General features: G+C 36.4%; 1 protein-coding gene across 1 annotated transcript in view; it reads left to right on the top strand.

The window, feature by feature from the left end:
* Nucleotides 1–22,422, top strand: part of LOC139747105 (uncharacterized) — a 40,791-nt gene extending 18,369 nt beyond the window's left edge. Inside the window, exons 7-17 of the mRNA XM_071658926.1 lie at nucleotides 1,656–2,975; nucleotides 5,614–5,730; nucleotides 7,639–7,755; nucleotides 8,212–8,335; nucleotides 9,626–9,810; nucleotides 10,721–10,840; nucleotides 11,305–11,430; nucleotides 13,696–13,884; nucleotides 15,143–15,277; nucleotides 16,793–17,144; nucleotides 18,511–22,422. Of these exons, the coding sequence (XP_071515027.1) occupies nucleotides 1,656–2,975; nucleotides 5,614–5,730; nucleotides 7,639–7,755; nucleotides 8,212–8,335; nucleotides 9,626–9,810; nucleotides 10,721–10,840; nucleotides 11,305–11,430; nucleotides 13,696–13,884; nucleotides 15,143–15,277; nucleotides 16,793–17,144; nucleotides 18,511–19,744 (4,019 nt within the window). The 3' untranslated portion in view covers nucleotides 19,745–22,422. The remainder of the gene's footprint in view (nucleotides 1–1,655; nucleotides 2,976–5,613; nucleotides 5,731–7,638; nucleotides 7,756–8,211; nucleotides 8,336–9,625; nucleotides 9,811–10,720; nucleotides 10,841–11,304; nucleotides 11,431–13,695; nucleotides 13,885–15,142; nucleotides 15,278–16,792; nucleotides 17,145–18,510) is intronic.
* Nucleotides 22,423–25,133: the final 2,711 nt, after the last annotated feature.

Here is a 25,133-nt window from a genome sequence, read left to right as displayed (position 1 = left end):
ATATGGTACACCAGATGTCACAGTTGTTTTGAAGGATTGTGTGCTTGTGCTTATGCATTAAGTTGACTTAATCAGTAGGAACATTAGGGGGGAACCTCTGCAACATTTAGCTACAGTTGCCTTTTGCTGGTGGCCTGTTAAGGGTGAGGCACTAAAGGCAAAGTTCACTAGTTATGGAGACTATTGCCGGGACCACCCCCTTGAAGGAGTTTTAGGTGGGAATAGGCATCAGAGATATAGATAGATAGATAAAATGTATGCTTGTGAGATTATTTAGTAATAGTAAGATTGATTAGTGGGTTGAAGGAACTTCAGCTGAAATTTTGGCACCTTCAGGCAAAGCCCTATGAGCTTTAGGGAGAAATCTGGCTAGGTTGGTTCAGATTCTTTTTTTATCCTGGTGGATTCAACCAGGGCATCACCCTTTTTAACCATGATATCTGGAAAGCTGGTTGATGTTCTGTTATAGGGATCCAGCAACAATACTTCAACCTACTGTGGCCTCCGATTTATTTGGTACTGCGATGCAAGTTGTGCCTCCTGGCCTTTGCAACAACCAACACTTATTTCACATTTCGGACTAGGGACATGTTTATTCTTGCTTTTGTACTGCCACCCTTTTAATCACCACTCTTCCATACTTCTGTAGAGTGTACATTCCCTTTTTGGTTTTCACCTGACCTTTGTCTTTTTTTTTTATGTTTGCTGATGCAAATTATTAGGTCCTTGGTCTTCCTTTAGGGCTTTTGGTACATTATAGTGTATTTGATCAGCCAGTCTACTCAGGTGAACATACTAGTGCAGTGATGTATATTATTTTGGCTTTATCTGTGTATTTTTTTTATGAGATTTGTTTATACTTGAGTGGTTTTCTTGTAAGTGGAAATTTGTATTTTCTGGTAGCTTCCTTTTTTTTCCATAATGCTTGTAACTTTTTTTTTTTTTTTTATACTATTCGCTATTTCCCGCGATAGCGAGGTAGCGTTAAGAACAGAGGACTGGGCCTTTGAGGGAATATCCTCACCTGGCCCTCTTCTCTGTTCCTTCTTTTGGAAAATTAAAAAAAAAAAAAAAAAAAAACGAGAGGGGAGGATTTCCAGCCCCCCGCTCCCTTCCCTTTTAGTCGCCTTCTACGACACGCAGGGAATACGTGGGAAGTATTCTTTCTCCCCATCCCCAGGGAATAAATGCTTGTAACTATAGACCTTTTTTTTGGCTGGTTAGTCATCTCATTCAGTGATTTACTATATGTTTTGCAATGCTTGTATTGTGTTTTGTTTTTGTATTTGCCATTCTCTCTGGTCTTTGCACTACCTTGCTTTCATGAGAAATGATAAGTATGAAAAATGAGTTATTGTTAAGGAACTGCTGAACATTTGCATCATTATACCCAGTTAGGAAAAAGTAAGTAAAAAAATAGTAAGAGTGTTTCTTAGACTCCCATTCTTTTTACAGTGTGAATGTTGATATTTACTCTATTCTCTAAAATGATTCTTCGAATTAGTCTAATCCTAAACTCAGGTATAGGATTGTATTTGTGGGTTTTATATTTATGGATTTCTTTTCAGGATATTTGAATGTGAGTTTTTATTCAGTCTTTGAAAGAGTTATGTTTTGTATGACAATTTATCACATGGAAGTACTTTTTATTACAGAGTTTTGCTCAGAAGAATTATCAGGAGCATTAGTAACCTCTCAAGAACAGCAGAATGAAGGTTTGGCGGTTTTACAGTCACACAACATGCAAAGTGGAAGGTCTTGTAAAGAGGACAGCAATGATACTTCTTGCATACTTTCATCACTCTCATCTGTTCAGCTGAGTGCAGTATTTTCTCCCAAGGAAACAGATGACCTTTCTGTCAAAAAACAAGCAGATCCTCCAATCAGGCGGTCAGACACACCTACCAAGCTGCAGTTAGAATCTGCTAAGCCATCAGTAGAACCTTGTGCCAAGGAGCCAACAGTTCCCTGTATCATGCAAGAAACAAACCCTCTAACCAAGCTGCCAATAAAGTCATTTGGAAAGAAGCCAACAGAGTTTTCAGTTGAACCACATGCCAGACTGTCAGAAGATCATCTTATCAAGCATAAAACAGACCCCCAAGCCAGAGTGTCAACAGAATCTCTTACAGAACAGTCAAAAGAGCCTTTTGTTAAGCTGCTTGGAGGAAACTCAGCTAAGCTACAAATAGAACCCTTATCCAACTTGCAAGCAAAACCTGCTGAGCTATCACCAGAAGCTACTGCTGCTAACAGGGTACGAAATCAATTTTCTGACAAATATTCTGTAAAACTTTCTGAGCATCAGTCAGAACCTCGTGCCAAGATGTCAGAGGAATCTCCGGTTAAGTATCCAAGAAACTCCTCTGCTACATTTGCAGTAGAGCACCCTGTTTGTGAAGAAAATGTTGCAGATAGAACACAAATTGAAATAGTACCTAATAAAAGAACTTGTAAAAAAGATGTTAATAGTGATCAGTTTTCAATTAAAACTAGTAGAAAAGAAATGAGAGTGGAAGCTAAAAGTGATGATATTATATTAGAAACAGTTGAACATAAGTTTGCTGACACTGTTAGTGGGAATGATGTGGGGAACAGCGAGAAGGCAGTTGATGATAGTTCCCCAAGTAGAAATGATTTATATCAGGATGAATTGGATACATGTAATTCAGAATCAAGATTAGATGAGAGAACTGAAAGCAGATGTGATTTTGTTAGGGCTTTATCACTAGAAATGAATAGTTCTGATAAAGGGAATTCTCATGATAAAAATTTTAGAAAGAAGGAACAAAGATATGATTCAGTAAAGCTTAATGGAAGGAATGAAGATAAATGCACTTTGTCTGGCCAGCAGGATCATCATACAAAAGAATATTTTCTAGTGAGAGCTGCAAACATTAGTATGTTGCCCTTAACAGTTCTCCATAAAGTGTTTCAAGCTTGTGGTGCACTTGATAATGGAAAATTTGATGGAGGTTAGTGCTGATTGATGTGTATTTGTCTTGAGATTATGTGATGTTTCATGATTGATGATTGAATTTAGCAAGCACTATTATAATGTTAAGACAGTATTCTGTCCTCTTTCTAATCATATTCAGAGATACCTCAATACAGTATTTTGTCCTCATTCAAATCATATTCAGAGATACTTACCTCAGTTACACTACATGTTGACATTTGTTGTCCCTTACATTAATCTACTCATTAATTCTAAACCTATAGTACCTTATGTAATTTTTTTGTACCCATAGATGTATGTCTAGTTGGATGATGTTTAAGACTGAGGTGGGAGGGTGATTGTTTTATGCTTGTTGGGTTATTTTAGTGCTAGAAGGAGTGAGAAGTCTTCATCAAGGGTGTAAGGCATGTGTACGAGTAGGAAGAGAGGAGAGTGAATGGTTCTAAGTGAAAGGTTGGTCTGTAGCAAGGATGTGTGATATCACTATGGTGGTTCAGCTTGTTTATGGAATGGTTGATGGGGTAAATGTAAGAGTCTTGGAGTGAGTAGCAAGAATGCAGTCTTTGGGGAATGAGAGGGCCTTTGAAGTGGGTCAGTTGTTTGCTGATGATACGGCCCTGTTGGCAGATCCAAGTGCTAACTGCAGAAATTAGTGGCTGAGTATGGAAGAGTGTGTGAAAGGAGAAAGTTGAGAATATATTTGAATAAATGGAAGGTTATTAGGTTTAGCAGGGTTGAGGGACAGGTTAGTTGGAATGTGAGTTTGAATGGAGAATAAGAAGAATGAAGTTTTATAGATACCTAGCAGTAGATATGGGAAGTGTTTTATAGAGCTGCCAACCATTACATTTTTGCCATATTTTTAATGTTTTTTGAGATAAATGCAGCAGTACAATTTTTCTCAGTAAGATATGTTTTTTGAAATTTTGGTTGTTTGTTCATGTATTGTACATGTATTGTGTATGTAACTTATGAGAAGTTCACAGGGGTGCACTGTTTAATATATAGTGTACATTCTCATTGTGCATGCAAATTTTAATGAAGTGTATGAAGTTACAGGCGGACATTGGTCAGTTTCTGATGTACAGATTGTTGCATGGTCGGTCTTATTGTCCAGTCGTATCTTTACTTTGTGTAACCAGGCCAATCCTCCTCTTAGTCCAGGCCCTCCTAAGCCTTCAAAAAGTTGTGCAAAATTATCATGCAAAGGAGTGGATCAGACATTACCATTTCCCTTACATCTGTTTCTGTTCTTCAAAATAGTAAAATTTAATTTACTAAGATTTTCTAGCAGTGACAGATGAAGAGTAACAACAAAAATTTTGCAATTTTCGAAAAATCATATCCTCAGTATTTGAATTACATCATCACATCAGTTTATTTAGGACTCTACCATTGATTAACAGGGATAAAATGAATTACTATGTATAAAGCTGATCCTTTCCTGCAACATTTAATGTAGCTTATCTCTGACAACCCAATGAAAATGTTCGTATTACCATTACAAATGCCAATTCATGTCTATGTAAAACATTTGAAAAATTTTATAAGGAAAATCAATCAGACAATGACCAATTCATAATGGACGAGTTTGAAGAGGTCAAGATTTTACAGCCATTTCCCACATGAGAAAACTTGGTGTTCATGTTTTGGCTTGCTGTTGTTCATATTGTATATTGTGCTATGCATCATTGAGCGAGTCAACGGTGAGCTGGGGAAGCATGAAGTCACTTCATCATGTCATCGATTTTGCTTTTGAGAGGGTGGAAGATCAGGCAAGCGAGGCATAGTTTAGAGTGGAGTCGATAAATTGTGTGTAAAATATGCTGTGAGATTCTCTGTTTATGTCCAAATCTGGTGCTAGTTAGTGTTCCGAGGGCTACTGCATGAGAGTTGCTTTTGTGTTGGATGAACTTTGGCTTGGGCAGCAAATGTAGTGTGTTGTATGTGATGCCTTAAGTGGTTGATGTTTTGTTTAGTTGGAGTGATTGTCCATTGTTAGTGACTTGGGAATGTGAGCTGGATTTGTGTTCAGGGGTTAAAAGAGTGATTGATTACTTGTGTAGAGATGCAGATATTCTGGTCTGGTATCCAGTTTTTCCATTTGGATGATGTACTGTGATATGGTTGCTGTTGCTCCTGTAGTGTGAGGTGTTAGCATGGGATTGCTAGGTCGTCTGCATATGAAAGGACCTTCATACTCTGGTTTGCTGTAGGTAATAGGAGGTGATGTTGGAAGAGACCAAAGAAGGTAAGAGAAAGAACTGCTTATTTGTCAAGTTTTAAGAAGTGGAGAAATCAGGAGTTTGCTTGAAGGACATTTATCAGTTGACGGGGAGAAAGGTATCTCACAGTAGAGTGAATTCGAGGATTGCTATAAGAGCTTAAGGAGCTGGAGAGATCAGTATTTAAGATTAATGTTTACTAGGAAATTTTACTGAGAAATGTCTGAGTACTGTACATGTTTTGTAAAAAGAACAGCACAAACATCACATCCATAAGAGGGGAAGCAGATTTTTTCATACACATTAGATGACAGTGTCTTGGATGAGAGGGGGAAAGGCATGAGAGATATAACTTTTTTTAACATATTGTTTATTTGATCAGCTTGTTGATTTATGAGTAATTACTGTTTTTTCTTTTTTCTTTTGTAGTGGATCTTCTTTTTAGGTTTAAGTCGATGAAGTTTGCGTCTCTCTGTGTGGCGAAACTGAATAACATGCGAGTGCTTGACAGATTTTTGAAAGTGAAGTTAGAGGATGATTTTCTTGGTAAGTATTATCCATGATGTTAATATATCTCAGAATCTTTTGACAGTGTGAAGAATCTCAGAATCTGGACATTAATGTTTTTAACAATGTGAAGAATATTCTTTTTTTACTCCAAACGTGTTAGAAAAATGAATTATGGACAGAAAAAATAATGGCTCTTCCAAGAACTATTTTAGTGCTTTCCTGCTTAATTTGGATATTTTTCAGGTAATATTTTATTGTAATTGAGCATAGAAAAGATTAATGAATTTCATAAGATCTGTTTAAACTCAGATATATGTATACTTCTTTAGTTGCAGTTTATAGTAAAAGGACATTACTGTTATATGTTTGTAGGGATTAGTAAAGAGTTGAATTGATATGACTAGTTAGTGGATATGACTCGTTAGTGGCTTCTGTTGATACTTTTTAATAAACAGATTTAAATATAATTGATTGTGACTGATACGATCTTTTTAGTAGTTCAAGTTAGTGCTGCTAACAGAATTTATGTCACTTGATTTTTGACAGGGGTTGTTATTCATGTTTTGTTAGCATCCATTTCTCACCCCCTTACGTTAATGCATTAGCATCTTAAAAAGCCCTTGCTTGGAAGGAGTGGTGTTATCACTGAATGTAGGGATGGGAAATACGAGGTTGATGTTTCATATCTCTAGGGGTTCCCATCTTATTTGAAAGCTAATGTAAGGAAAAAGAAAGTACCAAGATTTAAAAGATTAGTTAAATTTTTTTGTATACTAACGTTTTTGTGAATATTAATCAGAAGAAAAAACAATTTATTGCTAAAGAGCACTGTTATGACTAATTTCATTAATTTTTGCACCACATTCCTAACTTTCTATAGTTTCTTTAAAATTCAGGTATAAGAAAATGATTAAAGCAATGATTGAATGACTGAGGCCAGTCATTTTCAAGAAAAATGGGATGTCTTAGTGTCATATCATGAAACTACTTGTTTTGTCATACCTTATAAGTTTCTTGTCCAGCGTTAGTATTTATGGTGTCTACTCCCTATTTTTAATTATTAAGGGCCCTTCAAAATTGTTTATGGCATTGTACATATTCATGCCTGCTGAGGCAAAATTAGTCCATGAGGCTTTGAATACTGTCATTGCCTTAATGACTGAAGGCAGGCCATGGATGAAGTTCCTCTGGTGAGGAACATGTCTAGACAAGAAAGACTGAGATCAGATAATTAAGAGCTATGAACAGTGATCACAATAAAGAATCTAGCATTCTCTGACAATACTTGAAGGAAAGTACCTTTAAAGATGGCAAAGTAGTTAAAAAGTGAAGTAAGAAAATGATAATTTTTTTTGTGTTTACCAGGGTAGGCAACACAAATCAGTTTTTCTCTTAAAGAGTAAAGAGTAAATCTTTTCTTTAGTTTTTCATGTTCACTTCTCCATGTGATTTACTCTCAAGTGCTTATAGTGCTTTGTACATAAGTGAGAAATGTAAGTTTGGAAGGTAAGAAACCATTTTATACTGTAGATGGAGCCCTGTGAACATCCATTGATTGTATTCTTTCCCTTCAGTCAACTCTTTTGTACAGAATATATTTTTATACATAAATTTTTGACTCGAGCAGTTCAAGGCAGACACCAGTTTTCAGTCAGTGAATGGGGATATATATATAGTAGCTTGGTGTCACCTCACATGCATGCTGTAATGTTGTAGGCTTAGATGTGTTGCTGTATGGCTGTTATTCTTGTGAGAGCACCTCTTGGTTCAAATGTTTTATGATGATCAGAGAGAATGAATCCTCATGGATATGTCTTAGTTTGGAGATCGGAATATTGTTTCACCCCCCAGTGAGCAAGTGCTTTTCCAAATGTTCACAGGGCTTTACTTATGTTAGAAAATATTTTTCATTCTTCAAAGCATATATTTTTTTTAATGTTGCAGCTGAAGAATATGATTATGATTACCAGGATGAACTGGCTTTTGACGCTGAGGTAGAGGAGACCCTAAGGCAACAGGGGGAGGCTATGGTCAGTTCTGTAAAGGAATGGATTGAGACAGGTAATTTTTTCAGTTTATTGTCATACCAGTTTGTTGATCAGATTCTGTAGTAACCATTCATGTGCATACAACCACATCCTATCTGTCATGCAAGATATTGGGTGAATTACTAAGATGGAGCAAGGACTTTCTGATAGACAGAAAACTCAAAATAACAGCATCTGGGATCATGGCTAATGGAGATTTTCTGTCAGGTGTATTAAAGAGGAAAGATATCCATGAGTGCTTCATGTTAGCCATGGCTTAAGCAGAAAGCAAAATCTTGTCAGTTATTTATTTTTTATCTTCAGATATCTCTTGCGATATTTAATCAACATTTCTGTTGTATTTTAAGTGATTTTGTTACATATATTCTTTTTAGCAGAATTTTATGATTTTGAGTGTTGGATATCATTGTTTTACTGTAGTTATATATATCTCTGTGTATTCACATTGTTCATGGATTTTGCTTTTCAGGAGTGAATGTTTACAATTTCAAAGTTAAGTTATGCATAAATACTAAATGTGACTCTCCTGGATTATGTCTGAATTACCACACATCAACAGATAAGCGGAGAAGTCTTGATGTCTTTGAATATAGGTAAGTATGACGATACCCAATGTTTAATTTTAGATAGCTGTGTATTATTGGCTTTCATCAACAGGTTATCATTCTTCATTGTTTCTCAAATGTTTTCAGCAGTTAGAGATAGCATATAAATGTGTATAGAAATAAAGTAGCCAGTACTATAACTCTTGATTGCTAATCCTGTCTTCTGTACTTTCTTTTTCATCTCTGGTTTCTTTTTCTCAGAAGGACCTAAGATTAGATTATATGATTGTCGTATATTACAGGGTATTATAAACACAGCTCATATAGATGTGAGTTATATTTCATGATTCCAAGATTTACAGAAGGTACAATGAACTAGTGACCCCTTTACTAGTACTGTGGTTATATCCTAGTGTTACACAAACTTACATTAAAGATGTCACTGTCCTTTTAGAATCTGCTTATGGATGGGTTGATGAGGGAGGTGAATGCAAGGGTCTTTAGAGTGAGTGGCTGGTCTGCACTAGTAGGCTGTTTGTGGATTGGCACAGCAGGTGAGTTAATGAGGAGCAACAGGGGGATTGTTATGCAATGATTAGGAAGTAAGTTTGTATGGAGAGGATCTACAGAAGGTAGAGGGTTGGAACCTTGGGGCTGAAGTGAGTCATAGATAGATGAGGGGGCTGAGGTCTTGGGTGTATTGAGGTGTGAGTTGAACGAGAGGTTAGTTATGTGGCAAGTGCACTGTGTAATGAGTAACGGTGTTAGGAAGAGTTGTAGTAGTAGGTGCTGTGTGACTGATAGAATTGAAAGGATGAGTGAAGAAGGACTGACCAAGAGAATGTACAGTCAGAAGTAGAGGAAGGTAGGGGAGGGATATACCAAGGAGATAGAAGGATGAAGTGTATTCGGCTTTGGATTATCGGGGGCATAAACATTCAGAAGGGTGAAGAGCATGCATAGGATGATATGTTTGTATGTGGTGTATGGATGTGTGTGTGTGTGTGTGTGTGTGTGTGTGTGTGTGTGTGATATGCTGTGCTGTGCTGTGCTGTCACTGGGCTGAGCCAGGGTATATGAAGCTGTCAGGTAAATCATAAAATCTTTGGGTTTTTGGTTGTAGTGTCCATACTTTATGCATAAGAGCTAGAGATTAGATGTTTGCCATTGTTTTTATGTTCTTGATGCTACCTTGTTGATATGGGAGAAGCAGTTATGTTAGATAAGATGTTCAGTAGCATTGGTATCTGTGACCTGTAGACTCAGGTTTGATAATTAATTTTCCTTTAGATACTTTTAGAAAAGTGTAATTCCTGTTTTTTCTGTCTTCCTTGGCAGTGATGAAATGTGTCAGGAGATGCCCAAAAGAGGGAGATGTTTTCTAAAAGATGCTTGTCCATTTGCACACACAGCTGTAGAAAAGGACTTCCATGTTAAGCAGTTTAGATCTCTCATTTGTCCAGGTTGGAGTAAAAGTAATTTCTGCCAAAAGACGGAAGAAGTATGTCCATTTGTTCATCCAGGTATTAACAGTTACATACAGCATAAAAGATTATGTTTTGTAGAGTGGTAACTGCATTGTGTATCCCTAAGTTCGTCATTTATGTGAATATATACTTTATATCAGATTATAAAACTTATAATTTCATGTAAAGTAGACTGATCCTACTTTATATTTGATTATAAAACCTATAATTTCATATAAAGTAGACTGATCTTTGCAAACTTAGCAGTGTTTTGATTTTGTGTTTATTAGACTACAATTGCATGTTTGGAATAATTATTTTGTAACAAGAAACATCCTTTATTTCTTTTTCTCACTTTGTTGTGGGGAGACAACTTTCTAGGCAGAGGTTACAGATGGTTTTGTGAATTTTTAGGTCTGGATTAGCTCTTCACATATGAAGCAGAAAATACTCTTTCAGAATTGCATAGCTTCAGGATTGAACTAATAATTTCAGTTTCAGTGCAAAGATCCTTTAAATACTCTCATTCTCATTTTTTGTGCTGCATATGTTTATTCAGAATTGATTGTTTATCACCTCATCTCAGCTAAGTATTATTCTTAAATGTCTTGATTGCTTACAATTCATGTATTTAGGGTGGTTTTAATTCTTCACTTCAGAGACTTAGTTTATTACCTTTCAGCTTTGTAAAGTCTGTGCTGATGTGCAAGCAGCAAACTTTGTACAAGTAGCCTGCAGTATTTCAGATTCCTGTCTTCTAATTTTAGCAAATATTATGAACATTGTATATCCTTGTGTAAAGATTAATCTATATGGCTATCAACAGTGGCATCGTCTTTTTAGAAAAAGATCTGATGATGATTATGATAAGTTATGGATGTTTTTAAGAAATTATTTTTTTCTGTAATGGAGGAAATGTACTTCAGAATTTTTGTGGATATAATAGATGTTATATTCTCTGTCACAGAGAGTCCAGATTCTTTCTACCATGACAGCTGGCAGGACCTTTATGTAGAGGGACTTAGTAACACTACAATTTTCCTTGTGGAGGCTTTCAGAAATATGTTCAAGCTACCAACTGCTTCAGGTAAGGCAGATATGGTATGTTTTCTTGTTTTTTGTTTTATCTCTCCTTATAGTGGGAAAAGATAGTTTCCTGACTAGTTTAAAAGTTAGAATTTACTTCTCATGAAAATCCCGTAACTGCCATTCTTAACGTAATAGTTCATTACTGAAGATGGAAACAGTTGAAATAGTACTCCATATTCTTGTTTACAAAGAATCATTACTTTGAGTCTTTCTTTATTGGTAATAAACATCTTGGAGTGTTATTATCTGCATATTTAGGAGAAACTTTTTGTAATGGAACTCATGCATTCTTTTTTCTGGACCAGGACAGGAATTGAAGTCTTCTACTATTTCCAAAGTAAAGAAACAGGGTTCATTCTGTAATGCTTTTAATTGCCAGTGCTTGGCAGTATGAATTTTCTTTCAAACAAAAAAAGATATTCTTGGTTGAAATATTATAGTAACCACTGTTTCCCTTTTCAGGTGTGCAAATCTTGGTCATAACTCCATCAAATCTGGTGGCTAGGTTGTTGAAGATAGCTGTCTGTGACCTCGCCGATATCTTTTTGCAAACAGTTGTCACTGCAGCTCATAAGGATATGATACTAGGTTCGTTTTCCCTTAACTTGAGATAGTGGGTTGTAGGAGTGGCCTTGTGTAAATCAGAATGATACTGAAAAATGGGATTTCCTATTAAAGAGGTAGCATGGAAGTATTCTCCATATTCAGTGATCACTGTATAGATTACATTGTTAAAATAAAGACCATAATTTGATATAAAGTATTGTCCTGTCTGGTTCACCTGTTTAGATTTTTAAGTAGTTGTCTGCTCAGTCTCATATGTTATAGATTTTGAGCACTAATATGTGAGTCGATCACTGTAGCTCTCTTTACTTAAGGCCATGTATTCTTGGTCATACTCTTTTACTTCAGGTCTTTTATTAAAGTGTACAATTAACAATTTTAGATCACCAGATATACTGAAGGATGGCCTATAAAAAATTTCTACTAAGCACCTCAGTCACTGCAAATCTTGATTGAAACAAAATTGAAACAAAACTTAATATATACACTTTTGAAACAAAACTTAATATGTACACCTTTGATATTTATCCATGCTATGCTTTAGGAAAATAATTTTCTCTCTTATGATAAGAAAGCCTATCCTTGGAGATAGATGAAAGAATACTGCTCACACATTTCTTGTGTATCAAGGAGGGCACCTAAGAGGGGCAATAGTGAAATTCTGGAAATTCACTTCGTTGCTATCACTTTCTAAATATGAGAATAGAAGCAGCCAAGCAAAGATTTTTCTATGAAGGCAGTCATTAGACACTGCCTTGTTGAGAGGGGAGGAAAAGGTCTGAGTTTTAGACAGAGGCAAAGTAGTAGAACAAGGATTGGAGCCTGCTGAGAGTAACTCTCCTTTAAGACTTGAGGAGGTTTGTTCCTTGTCCATTAGAACTAGGAGAGTACTTGAAAGGCCCTGCATAAAGAGAATATAGGAAATGGCATAGGTTCAGTGGGGGGAGTTGGGGGCAGAGGATTAAAAGTACAATGATTTAGAGTTGAATTAGTTTTTTTCATACATCACCATTTCCTGCATTAGCAAGATAGTGTAAAGAACAGATGACTGAGCCTTATAGGAAAAATCCTGTTTAGGCCCATTTCTATGTTCCTTCTTTTGAAAAAGTAAAATGGGAGGGGAGGATTTCCAGCCCCCTGCTCCCACCCCTTTTTGTCGCCTACTGTGATATGCAGGAAATATGTGGGAAGTATTCTTTCTCCCCAGGGATAATAAAAATAAGGTACCAGAAAAAGAGTAGCTTTATCTGGTGGAAAGTTAGCTGTAGGTTGATCAGGTAAGAAGAGAGGAGGAAAACTTGAATTTCAGAAATTTTGGAGGATGATTTGATTAAAGTGTGAGGCAGGTCAATCTTTTAAGGAATGATAGGGTGAGAGAGAGGTGTGGTAATAAATACAGATTGCCTGAAAGAGGTAACCAGAATGTGTTGAAATGGTTCAGATGTATGGAGAAAATGAGCAATGAAAGACTGACTTATAAGATCTGCATGTCAGAATTGGAGGGATGAAGTGGGGGAAGGTGACCAAGGAAGAGATGGAAGGATGGAGATGAGGAGGCTTTGGGCTATCAGTGCTTAGTTATTTTAAGAGTAAACCATGGGGAGGTCTTTGGGGTCTGATTGTGATTGGCTTTGGTGCATTACACATGGCATCTAGAGAATGGATTTTAGAAGTGTTTTTTTCCTGTACCTGGCACTACCTTGCTAATGCAGGAAATGGCAATTAAGTATGAAAGGAAAAGAGAAATGCACTTGAAATTTATTAAACTGGATTGGTGTGTTTTTCTTAGGGGCAGTGTCCAGTCATTTTGCTGAATTAGGGCTTGTGAACTTTTCAAGGTGAACAAGGGAATAATTTGTTGGGCTTGGCAGTGGATATGGTAGGCTCTGGTTTCAGTGCATTACATATGATAGCTAAAAAGTGGGTGTGAACAGATGTCGCCATCATTTGTTTATTCCTGATTCTACTGTACTAAAGCTGGAGAAGCAGTAAGGTTAAAAAGAAAAGTATGTACATTTATACAAGCAACCTCATCCTTATTCAGCATACTGGTTTATGCAAAACCTCTTTAACCACACAGTTTTGAAACATTTCATTAGCCTCTGTGGGGACATCTTTTTCACACATGCCTGCAATCATTCTCTTGTAATGTAATTTGTGTTTTTTCTTGTTTCTGCAGTAGATGCTCTTAAAACATATTGTATATTCTATTAGTGTTTGCATTCCCATTATATTTTTTTTGTATATTCTGGAAGTTTTGACATCATTTTGCATGTTATTTTGTTTCAGACAATGCAACAGTTGTGATTGGGACACCCAGTGTACTTGCTGCAATACTTGTGATGGAGATAGAAAAGGAAACTCACCACTTGAGCAATATTAGAGCTGTCATCATTGATGATATCACCACAATTTTGAAGGACTCTTTGCATCCCAACCAGCTCTCTTTCATTTCTAAGAATATTCTGGATAAGTCAGGTATTTTATTGGAATTAGGTATGATTAAAAAGACGGATTAGAAATTTTATTTTCTATTTGTCTTCTGTACTACAAAGTCTTGAGAATAGCTTCAAAGTCAATTTTCATTTGTTTTTCAAGAGGTATCATTAGCTTAAATTTAGAGGCACCTTGGTACAGCATCTGAGTTACACACGGGCCGCTGCTCAGCACAGTAACCTTACTTGGTGTCATCAACATCAAATATCTAAGTATGCTTCTCAAAAGACTGGAAGTCTTATTTTGAATGATTGCTTTAATTACACTTGTTTTGCATGCAGAAAAGGTTGACTTTTTATTTCTGTATAGGGTAGAAAATTGCTCTTCCCTCAGTAGTCAGGTAGCATCAGAAACATGGAATATGGCCTCATTTGCATGCATCCAGTGAAACCAAAGCCTACCATCTATAGCCAACCTTCATAAACTATTTCATGGTTTAGCTTGTGTGCTTCATATGCCCTGGTTCAGCCCATTGATGGCATAATACCAACTATATACCACATATACCAGTTCATTCTCTTCCATGCATGCATCTCTCTTGAATGTTCAGGCTCATATACCCCAAAGGCTTTTTTTGCAACATCCCTTCATCTTCTTGATCTCCACCTACTCTTTCCTCCCTCCACTTCAGTATTGTAGATTCTCTCAGTCAGTTTTTATTTGCTCATCCTTTTCTTATGTCCAAACCATTTCAGCACACTCTGGTCAGCTATCTCAATGATACTGCATTTACTGCTACACCTTGCTTTTACTCTGCCATTCCTTTTATGATCAGTCCACCTCACACCACACCACATATTGTCCCTAAGCATTTCATTTCCAGTAATTCGACCACCCTCCTCTGTTCTTTTGCATCCAGGACCCAAGACTTGCATCCATATAATGCTGTCAAGACTGATATACCATCAAACATACCCATCTTTGCAGTAACAGGTGCTGACCTCATTCATACACTCTTCAATGCACCCAGGACCTTAGCCCCCCCTCTCCTTCCCTGTGACTACTTTCAGCCCCCCTTTCCTGACCTGTGATCTCCTTCAGCCCCCATGGTTCCATCTTTTGCCAAACCCTTTTTTAAGTACCTATAGCTATCCACTAATATTCTCTTTCAATACCTACAAGTTGAAAAAATTGGTGATAGAAGATATTTTGTATTAAAGTTAGATTCTTAATGGAAGAGTTTTCATGTATAGACATAAATTGTTTATAATATATAACTGAATTGCCATATCTCTTTCAGGTTTAAACAAGGTGGTTGTAACAGAGAAGCTAGGCGATCATGAAATGGAGGTTGCTTCAGATCTTCTGAGGACCAAGTTTGTCAAAGTGTCATTGGAAAAACAAAAGGTCAAGCTTTGTTTAAGCAGTATAAAAGGTACAGCTCATTTGCTTTGTATAAGAACATTTTTATCAAATTGTCAGCCTCTTCACTTCTCTTTATACATTTCAGATTATTTTAGCACACCATGGTAGGCTTTCTTAATCAGGCTATGCCATGCACAGAGCAGCTGAATGGGACAGGGGCAGTATGGTGTCACAAATGGTAGTGGGAATTTGGATCAGCTTGACTTTTATATGACATTTATGGGTCTGGAGAAAGCATTTTATAGGGGTGACAAAAGATTCTGTGGGTTGAATGGGACAATGTAAAGTTTCCAAGTTCAGTGAGCTCTAACAGGAAAAGTAAGTAAGAAGAGAAAAGAGTGGGTAGATTTTAGTGAAAGTGGGTTTGTATCCAAACTTTGTAGCCACAAATGGTTGTTTATTCATTTCATGGGTTGGGCGGTAAGGGGTAAATGTTTGGGTCATGAGGTAAATTGTATTTCTGCAGTGGAGGGAATGAGATTTAAGTGATATCTGTTTTCAGATGACCTTGCTCTGGTGTCTTATTAAAGAAAGACATTCCAGAGGCTGGTGATATAGTGTAGGAAAGTGTGTAAAAGAAGAATATGGAACAGGATGGGTTGTGTATAAATGGTGGCACATTAGCAGAAGGGGAGTGCTCTTTGTTTAGCAATAGATATGGCAGCATAGGGAACCACTGGGTCAGAAGTGAGTTGCATGATGGAAGATGGTGAGTTGGGATGTCATTGTTGTTTTAAGAAACCTTTGGAAGCAGATGGGTAAGTTTGAAGGTGTAGTAGTCCTGACAGTGTTTTATGGATGCAAGTCTTGGACATTGAACACAAAGGAACGGAAGATCAAGAAGCTGCTGAACACAAAGGAAGGGAAGATCAAGAAGCTGGATGTGTTGGAATACTGAAATGACTGAGATCAGCTTACGGCATACAGCAGATTGATCATATTTGAAATTATATTGTTAAAGAAAAATTGGGTTGTGAATACAAGATGCTTAAGAGGGCTGAGTAGGATGTTCATATGGAAAGGATTATGTGAAGGGAGACTGATATAGAAGATCTGTCAGAAGTAGGAAGGGTGAAACTAAGGAGATGAATAGATGGAATTAAGGAGGCTTTCGGATATCAGGGTCCATACATTCAGTAGGGCAGTTTGTTTGTATTAGATGAAAATAAGTTGGAGTGAATTAGTTTATAGTGGTGACATTATGTGCTATTAATGGGCTGAACTAAGGCATATGTGGGGCATATCTATGGTTGCTAGTGTTTGATTTTGGTGTACATGACAGCTGGAGACTGGATATGTGCGAATGAGTTCAGTGTTTTTTTATGCATAACACTGTATTGCTAGTGTAGGAAAGGCTGTCTTGCATAAAAGAAGAATAAATTTTAACAAAGTACACAGCTTTTTTATATTTTGGGAGATTATAGATTTCCTTTCTGTTGAGGAAAGTAAGACAGTTATATATCAAAATTGTGTTTTATTAATTTTATTCTTACCTGTGCTCTTTGTGTGCTTATTTTTTTTTCAGAATCAGCAGTGGAGAAACTTGCAGATGGAATCCCAGAGAGATTCAAAAACTGTTCACGTTCTTCAAAAGGTTCAAAAAGGACTAAATGTCATCTATCACACAACTTGCATAGAAAGCCGAACTCACTGCCATCAACATTACCGCCATCAGAAAGGTTACCAGCAACAGAAAGGAAGTCCCATAAACGGAGGAGGAGCTCATCGTCCTCATTAGAGTCATCATCAGCACGTCCTCTATTTTCACCACAAGTTTTGGAGAAATCCACTAAACGAAGGACTAGTTCTTCACCAGACACTTCCTCTTCAAGTTCATCCTTTGGAACTACCAAATCTTCATCTATAAAGAGAATTTGGTATGTTATTTTCTCATCACTTAACATTTGCATTTTTTACATGAATTAGAATCTTCCTTAATCTTGTTTTACATGCAGCAAACTAATATGCTTTCTGTCATTTATTCATCTTCTCATGGCTTGAAAAATGATTCACAACAACCTGAAGCCCTGTAAGGTATTTGTAGTAGTCCCTCACATCAGAGTACAATATTTGAATGCCTTGTAGATAAGTAGTTTTTTGTTTCGAGTGCTTGGATTTTTGATATTCAGAGGTTCTCACAATTGCTTGTTTATTGTGTACCATTTTCTCACTTTATTTTTCAACTTACTAAGAATTTCACATTATGTTGCATAATGTATGAATATCAGTTATGCCAGCACCACATTGGATAGTTCCCATTAGAAGAGCACATGTATGAGGGCTTAACCTGGGGCTCCTTAGGTTTATAAGTATTGTTGAACTTCATTTTTGCTGCTTAAGCATATTCCTAGGAACAGGTATTTCCCACAATTGGCAGTTTATTTTCTAGAGTTTTGCAACAGGGGAAATAGTTAGTTACCTATGTACTTCGGGCTCTTCTAACCCCATAGCTCACAATTCAGACTTTTGACTTCAAATATTTTGTCAATCTGTTTAAAAATAGAATAACAGAATCCTTCATATCATGTTAATTGCTAATACAAGAGACTAATGATAAGAGTGACAATTAACCTGTATCTGGATATGATTGGCTTTTGGAGGGCTTCAGGAGCCCCATAAAATGATGTCCTGGAGCAGGAATGTAATGTGAGGTAAGGTGTATGAAAGGGGAAATGCTGAATAGTGTGTAAAGTTAGACTGTGGTTGTTGTGTTCTTTGTCTGAAGCAATATGTGTGACAGCATAGTAAGTAAGAACCTATGTTTATACACATATTATTTGCCTCTAATTCCTTCCTACCTCAGAAGCCCCATGTAAAAGCGGCATGGTAACACTGGAGGACCTGTTTTCATAGGAACATCAGTAGCTGGAGCAATATGGCACTTTACTGCTGCAATGATAAGGGTATAGGTGCGGAAAGTTAGTTTCAGTAAAAATTAGTGTTGAGTTTTAGTGTGTGGCACACTTACTAATTGATTTGTAACTTTAGAATATCAGAAAAAAGAGGTCATCTAGAATAAAAGACCTCATGTTTCTCATGCTGGTTCTTACAATAAGGCTCTCATGGATGACCAAAGCCACCTATTTAACTATGTATCATATATTGTAGGGAAATTCGTTGAAGAGATGTTTGATATAGTGTTAAGATGGTTGAACTCTGGTTATGCTAGAATCAGCTTTCCAGTGCAGCATTGTATGTTATTTAAGTTATGCAAATGGTAATCAAGTTTTCCTATTATTCCAGCCACAATTTTGATCATGAAACTAAGAAACTCTTTTTGGTTGAAGAAAAAAGATTAAAATTGGAACACCAGGTTGACTACCAAACCTACTCGGATGTACCAGAAGCTCATCCCGAATATGAAGAAAAGTATAGGATATTTAGAACTAAGTACCAGAAAATGTATGCAGGTGAAGACCTTAAGGAGTGTAAAAGGTTGTGGCTAAGATTTTGGGAAGAGGCAATGAAGGTGGAGCTTGAAGAAGTATGGCAGAGTAAAAGAGCAAAACTTGTCCAGCAGTTTGAAGCCATAGCAGCTAGGAAGAAACAGACTGACACTGCTAAAAGAAAGAAGAGAAGGAAAGAAAAATATCAGGATCGTGAACATAGTGATGCAGCCAGCTCTGATCTTGCCTCAGGTGTCTCTTGGGAACCATGTGAAGAAATAATCAAAATTAGGAAAGCTATGTTCACAGGAGAGGGAGAATTTGTTTCAGATTTTCCTGTTGTGAATCTCAGTTGCAGTCAGAATCCTTCTGATTTACAGGAGAAATGTATAACAGACAAGACAAAATTACCACAGGCTTTACCACAGGCTTTGGCAACAAACCCTTTGACTGTTAGACATCAAACTTACCTGCAGGATGAGGATTTTGTTTCATTACAGCATTTAAAAGATGTACCTGTAAAAGAGATGTTTCCATGTGTATCTAGCACTTCGCAACATAAAAGTGTCACTTGCTATTTATCTCGTGATGAAATGCCATTAGTGAAAGAATTTTTGTCACATACTTTATCCTTGCTTATAGTGCTTTGTAAATCATTAGGTATACTTGGTCCTGCCATAAAGATCATTATTCATAAAGTGTTGAACTTTGGGACAAACACACAAGGTGCTCTTGAAGTGCTAGCTGAGGAGGACAATGTATTACTTATGAGAATGGCTTCAGAAAAATTGAAATCCCTAAGTGAAAAAGCTAAGGGAAAGTACAAAAATATGTTACTTAGAGGCAGTGTTCAGACTGAAAAGTTGTTAGAGTATGCTACTGCTAGCTCACTGACTGAAAAAAAGACGATTTGTGGTATTGATGTGGAGAAAGTTGCAAAAGCCACACTGAACAAGGATGCTTCCTATATTGTTAAGTTTATAGAAAATGCACTTGCTTATGAAGGTATTGTGAATCCCACTTTTGAGGATATAAATGAAATCTTTTTGGCTGTGTCCTCTCAACACTTCCACATGGCCCTGCAGAGCTGAAGTATTATTGTGTGGTTCATGTGATTATGAACCATTTTACAGTTCATCACTATAATGATTATCTATTTATGGCAAGAAAACTATTTTTATTTGTGAATGAAATAGTTGATGGAACTGAAATGTTAATATATTCACTTCCTGATATTGTTTTAAAGACTTTTTTATCATGTGTACAGGGACTGTTTTGTTTGTGAAGATGGAGGTGTAAATGGAGCCATTAGCTTTATGATGAATTGGATTTCATTAGAGTGAAAATTAAAAATATTGTTTTATAAATGTGGAAGCTTATACTCATGCAAAGAAGGATATTGTGTTAATCTGTGCTTATCTCAACCATTTCAAGATGTAATGACAGGGCCTAGTTCAGCATTTGGACACTTTTTTTCTTCTGACATCATACCTCCCCAAAAAGATGGATCTGTTTGACATGATAAGACCACAGGGATGGGTTTTTCAACACCTCACTGCTTCATTGGCTTATCATTTTGGGGAGGGATTACACTAGATGGAAGAAAAAAGTGTTTGGATGGTGAAATCAGCTTTGCCAGTGCATATTGAAATCTTGCTAGTTGATAAATTTTCTTGCTTCATTGCAAGACTATGGGCCTTTTCTTTCTAGGAAATTTCGTTGGATCCATGAATAGTTACTGGTAGAGGAAAATTATCACTTGGTAATGAAAATGTTATTAGATACAAGGACAGTGAGCAAAATGTAGCAACCATTTACGCTTAATACCACAGGGTAGCTGAGATGGCAAATCGTGTCATCTGAACTTTGAGACTGTACAATGCTTGCATACATACTCTATCTCCACCATAAGTGAGTAATAGGATTTGTTCTGCAAATAAAATGGGAAGTATGAATTTTTAAGCGGTAATTGTTGGATGTTTTTGCATAGTTTTTATTCAGACACCCTAGCCTGAGCCATTTTAAGGAAAAATTCTCACATGGCTCCTTCTCTTATCATTATAGAAAGTGATAATACAGGAAAGGAGGTTTTCTAGCCTTCCTCACCCACTTCTCTTAGTTACTTTCTATGACATGTAAGAGATAGCTTTGTAATCCTTGGATCTCACCTATAGGGTTCCTGCAGCTCTTGAGGCTATTCAACACAGGTGTAGGGTAAGAAGGTCTTTTTAGTGCAGAGAGGTCCTTGACTATACTGTACTGCTTTTGTGACTTCTCACTCATGTTGCTATCACTTGGAGGCAAAGTCTAAGAACACTCATGGGAGACATGTGGATGGTTATTCTTTTTACCCTATGTCTAGTTTACTGTATGTTATTATTTACTGCTCCTCTGACCCAGGTAGCTGTCTTTTTTTCTGCCTCACTAATGTGTGGACTATTGGCATTCTGTCCACAAACATACAATCTTTCCTTTCATATGTAACTCTTAACAACTTTTAATTCATGCAGCTCATTCTTCATAAGTTTAGATTTTCCTGCCGTGAGTACTATGTGCAAACCCTGCTTTTTGGCAAAATGGTAGGGGCTGTAGATAGAAGTAGTAGGTAGGAACATTTAGGCAGGATTATTGGATAGAACCATTAGGTAGGAGTTTGTTAGGAGCATTAGAATTAGTCATTAGAAACATTAGGTAGGAGCCTAAGCAAACACTTCGCTAGACTTGCCCTCTGACAGTGGCCTGTTAAGGGTGAGGCATTAAGGCTAAGAAGGGGCACTGGAGTTCTTTAGTTATGGAGACTGTTGCTGTGGCCACCTCTTTAAGGGAGTTCCAGTTGGAAAGGCGTGAGAGATAAAAATAGATAGCGTCATTTTGTTGTATAATTGATATTTATTTTCTTTTAGCCCATATCTTTCAGTAATGAGTTGCTCTCATCATGTATCTATATTTTTTAGCCAATTGGAGTACTTTGTTGTTGGTCAGTATATTTTTCTCTGTGTGTTCCAAGTGAAGAAACTTCTTACAGTAGAAAAATGATTGTCCCAGCATAATTACATGGTTGATATATTTTGTGTGGTTATCATTTAGGCATGTGGAGAAAGTTTTGACATTCTGCTGTTTCAAGAAATTTAGAGAAGGCAGATGATGAATGACATGGATGCAGGACTAAATGCTTCTGGAGAATGATTGATATCATAACCAAGAATTGAATATGTATAATGCTGCAAGTGACAAGTATTGGTAAAATAGGAATTAGGTATTTGGAGAGTGCATAATAGGTATAGGGCAGAAGGTATTTTAGAGAAGGAAAAAGCAGTTTTGCATCAAAATATGGAAAAGCTGGAAGTGGAGATGGAGTCATGAGATCAATTGATGAGTGGTGTTTAGTGAGCTAGAGATAACTAAGATAAATTTTTTTTTTCCTATAATGATGTTTTTTGTGTTTAGATGGAAGTGTAAATGGTGACATTAACATGTCTGTGTATCATACAAGAGTAAAAATTCAAATGTGCCTATGTAAATGTGGAAGCCTATGCTCACTCTAGCACATGTAACATAAGGATGTGAGTGAGTGGCATTGGAGGCCATACACAATTAATCCACCCCATGGAGTTAAAGAGAACAGATTATTATAAAGTCATTTTGAAAAATATGGAATAGAAGCACTTTTGCTATGTATCATCTTTTTGGGTGGGATTGTAGAGAGCAACACAAAATTTTAGGCTAAATTGGCAGAATCTTAAACAATACCAAAAACTATTGCAAATAATAGGAAGTCTTTCTTTTATACCTGTTAGCCATAGGAAGTAAATAAAAAAAAAGATTGTTAAAATAGCCTGTAATTGAAACAAGTACAGAAGTATTAAGGCTTAATTTTATAGTTAGAACGAAGACAAAATTAATAAGACTGATGCTGCAATTAGAGCAAGTAGTTTTAAAACTTCATACAGCAACACTTAAATCATTGGAACAAATGAGACATTTAAGACTTTATTGATACTGAAATTGGAATAAATTGCAAAGCATCAAGACTTTATACATTCTGCAGTTGCAACAAATAGAGAAGTATTGAGATGTAGTAGATGATACCGTTGCACAAGTGTAGAAGAATGAAGGCTTAATAGATGCTACAATGCAACAGATTGAATTGACTTTAGTGATGCTGCATTGCAAAACGTTGAAGGTTATTTGATAGATGCTACATTATCAAGATTGATTATTACAACTTCATAAACTCTGCAATTGCAACATATTGAATATTAAAACTTCATAGATTCTGCATTTGCAAGAATGATTATTAAGAATTCACAGATCATGTAAGTGCAGCAGATTTAGATTTAGACTTTATAAGTGCTGCTTTTGCAAGATTAAGTATTAAGAATTCATAGATCTTGCAACGGATTTGAGTGCTAAAAGTTCATAGATACTGCATTTGGAAGTATGGTAGAGTATTAAGACTTAAAAGCTTTTGTGAAAGGAACAGTGCTTTACAGGTGATCTTTTTTTATCATAATGTATTCTGAAAGAATAGATATATGAAGCTGAAATATGATTGCTATTAGTGATTCTTTATCTTGAGAAGTCAGTTCAGGCTAAAAACACCTCCTTGCTTCTTGTCATTCACAGTCTGGAGAGTTGTTAAGCTAATGTCTTTAGATGGGAGTCAGGAGTAACGAGGTTGGTAGAAATTATACTAAGTTATCTTCAAGGACTATCAGCCCATTTTGTCTCATTATTATTATTATTATAAGTAGTAGTAGATGGTAAAGAAGTAGTAGTAGTAATAACACTTCTAGCTAAATTGTCTTCCCTGCTTTACTGAGGTAGCATCAGGAACAAACAAAGACACTCAGCCACTGAAGCTGTTCTGTATAATGAACTGAAATGAGCTTACCTTCCACAGCCAAGTTCCAGTCTCTTTCATGACCACCATTTTGTTTGAGACATCAACTTTATCTCGTTGGACTCATATCATATACACTAAAGTAGTTCGAGTAGGTGATCATTTCTATCTGTCTTTAGAGGCTGAAAAGCAAGATCATTTAATTTTTCGAGTAAGTAATACAACATCAGCCTGGAGTTGTAACTTTTGCAATTTTTTTTTCGTGTCAGGTGCTAAATTATTTATTTCAACAATCTTTTACTAATCTTGATATATAATGGCAACACTTCGAGGTCTCCCAGTGGCAAAGTTTAGAAAACTGTACATTTTATGTTTTATACACTCAGGAGACCATCTGTGTTCAAACTCAATCACTCTCGCTGGACTTTGAAGGTGAGAATTATGTATGATTAATTTCTTGGGCAGATAGGTAGGTAAAGTCATATCAAAGGCAGAAACTGCTGATGCTTTCTAATATTTTTACAACTAGTTTAATTCAGGTGTCGTCATGTGAGTGGCTGTTAGTTAAAGCTATTTACACTTAAGTGATTCTTGGTGTTGTAATTTGTTTTGGCATTAGTATATTATCGGGATCACCTCAAAGAAGTTAAAGCTCTAATCTGTGACCCTCCGAAGTTCAAGGACTTTAAATTGCTCGCCAGTATATATGTTTGAAAAGAGAATAACATGTTTGTTTTGACATTTAATGTTTTGCTGATGTTGCTTTTCTGTTTCCCATACATATACACTATGTTAGTCTACCTGGTATAGCTTGTCTTTGTTTAACTCGCTGCCTCTATATCTACTTGACCACTACCTTCTTACCAGGCACAATTGTGCTGCTGGTGTATGGACCTGACTCCTGGCAATGTCGTGAGCACAGGTTGCAATAGCGACATACGGCTGCAAATGTTGTCATTCATCGTGTGTGGTGAAGGCGGTAGAAGGGTTGTGTAAGCAGCCCAGGAAATACAGGTAAGTCAAACCACATTACATGATGAATTGTACATTGCTGATCATTATAAAACGTACTTGTGTTGTCAAAACTTTGGTGGAGTTTCAGTTTATGGGCACCATAGAATAACTTGTGGATTTAGATGGAACCCATATCAAAATGAATAGATTTTTTTCAAATCTGTGTAGTACTTTTATGGCGGGAAAGCGTAATTTGCATATTCAGGGGCTTAAATAGACTTATGAGAACCATCGCCATTTTGATAAAAAGAAGTGGTTCAACATACAATACCACTGACATGAAAACTAGCAATAAGAGCTTCCCTATCACCATCACTGCTGAAAAAATACGATCAGTAACAGTTCTACGAAAATATTCTTTAAACCTATCACCAAGTATCGAAGTGCAAGAATATATTCACATAAAAAATGCAAGAAATATCCCACCTACTTTGTATTTAACAATTTAGTACATTTAGGATGATTATGTCCCTTTGTTATTAAAATGAGTACATAAAGGATGATTATGTTTATGAAATCATTCAAAAAATAATTTGACTACCGAGGAGAAATGGAAAAACAAAATATAAAGAAGCAAGAGCTTTGCCAGAGTTGACCCTATTGTTTATAGCTTTTAGAAATTT

Source organism: Panulirus ornatus, chromosome 67, assembly GCF_036320965.1.
Source record: "Panulirus ornatus isolate Po-2019 chromosome 67, ASM3632096v1, whole genome shotgun sequence".
NCBI classification, from domain to species: domain Eukaryota; kingdom Metazoa; phylum Arthropoda; class Malacostraca; order Decapoda; family Palinuridae; genus Panulirus; species Panulirus ornatus.
The sequence above is the reverse complement of the archived record's forward strand: the minus strand, read 5'-3'. Positions and strand labels throughout refer to the sequence as shown.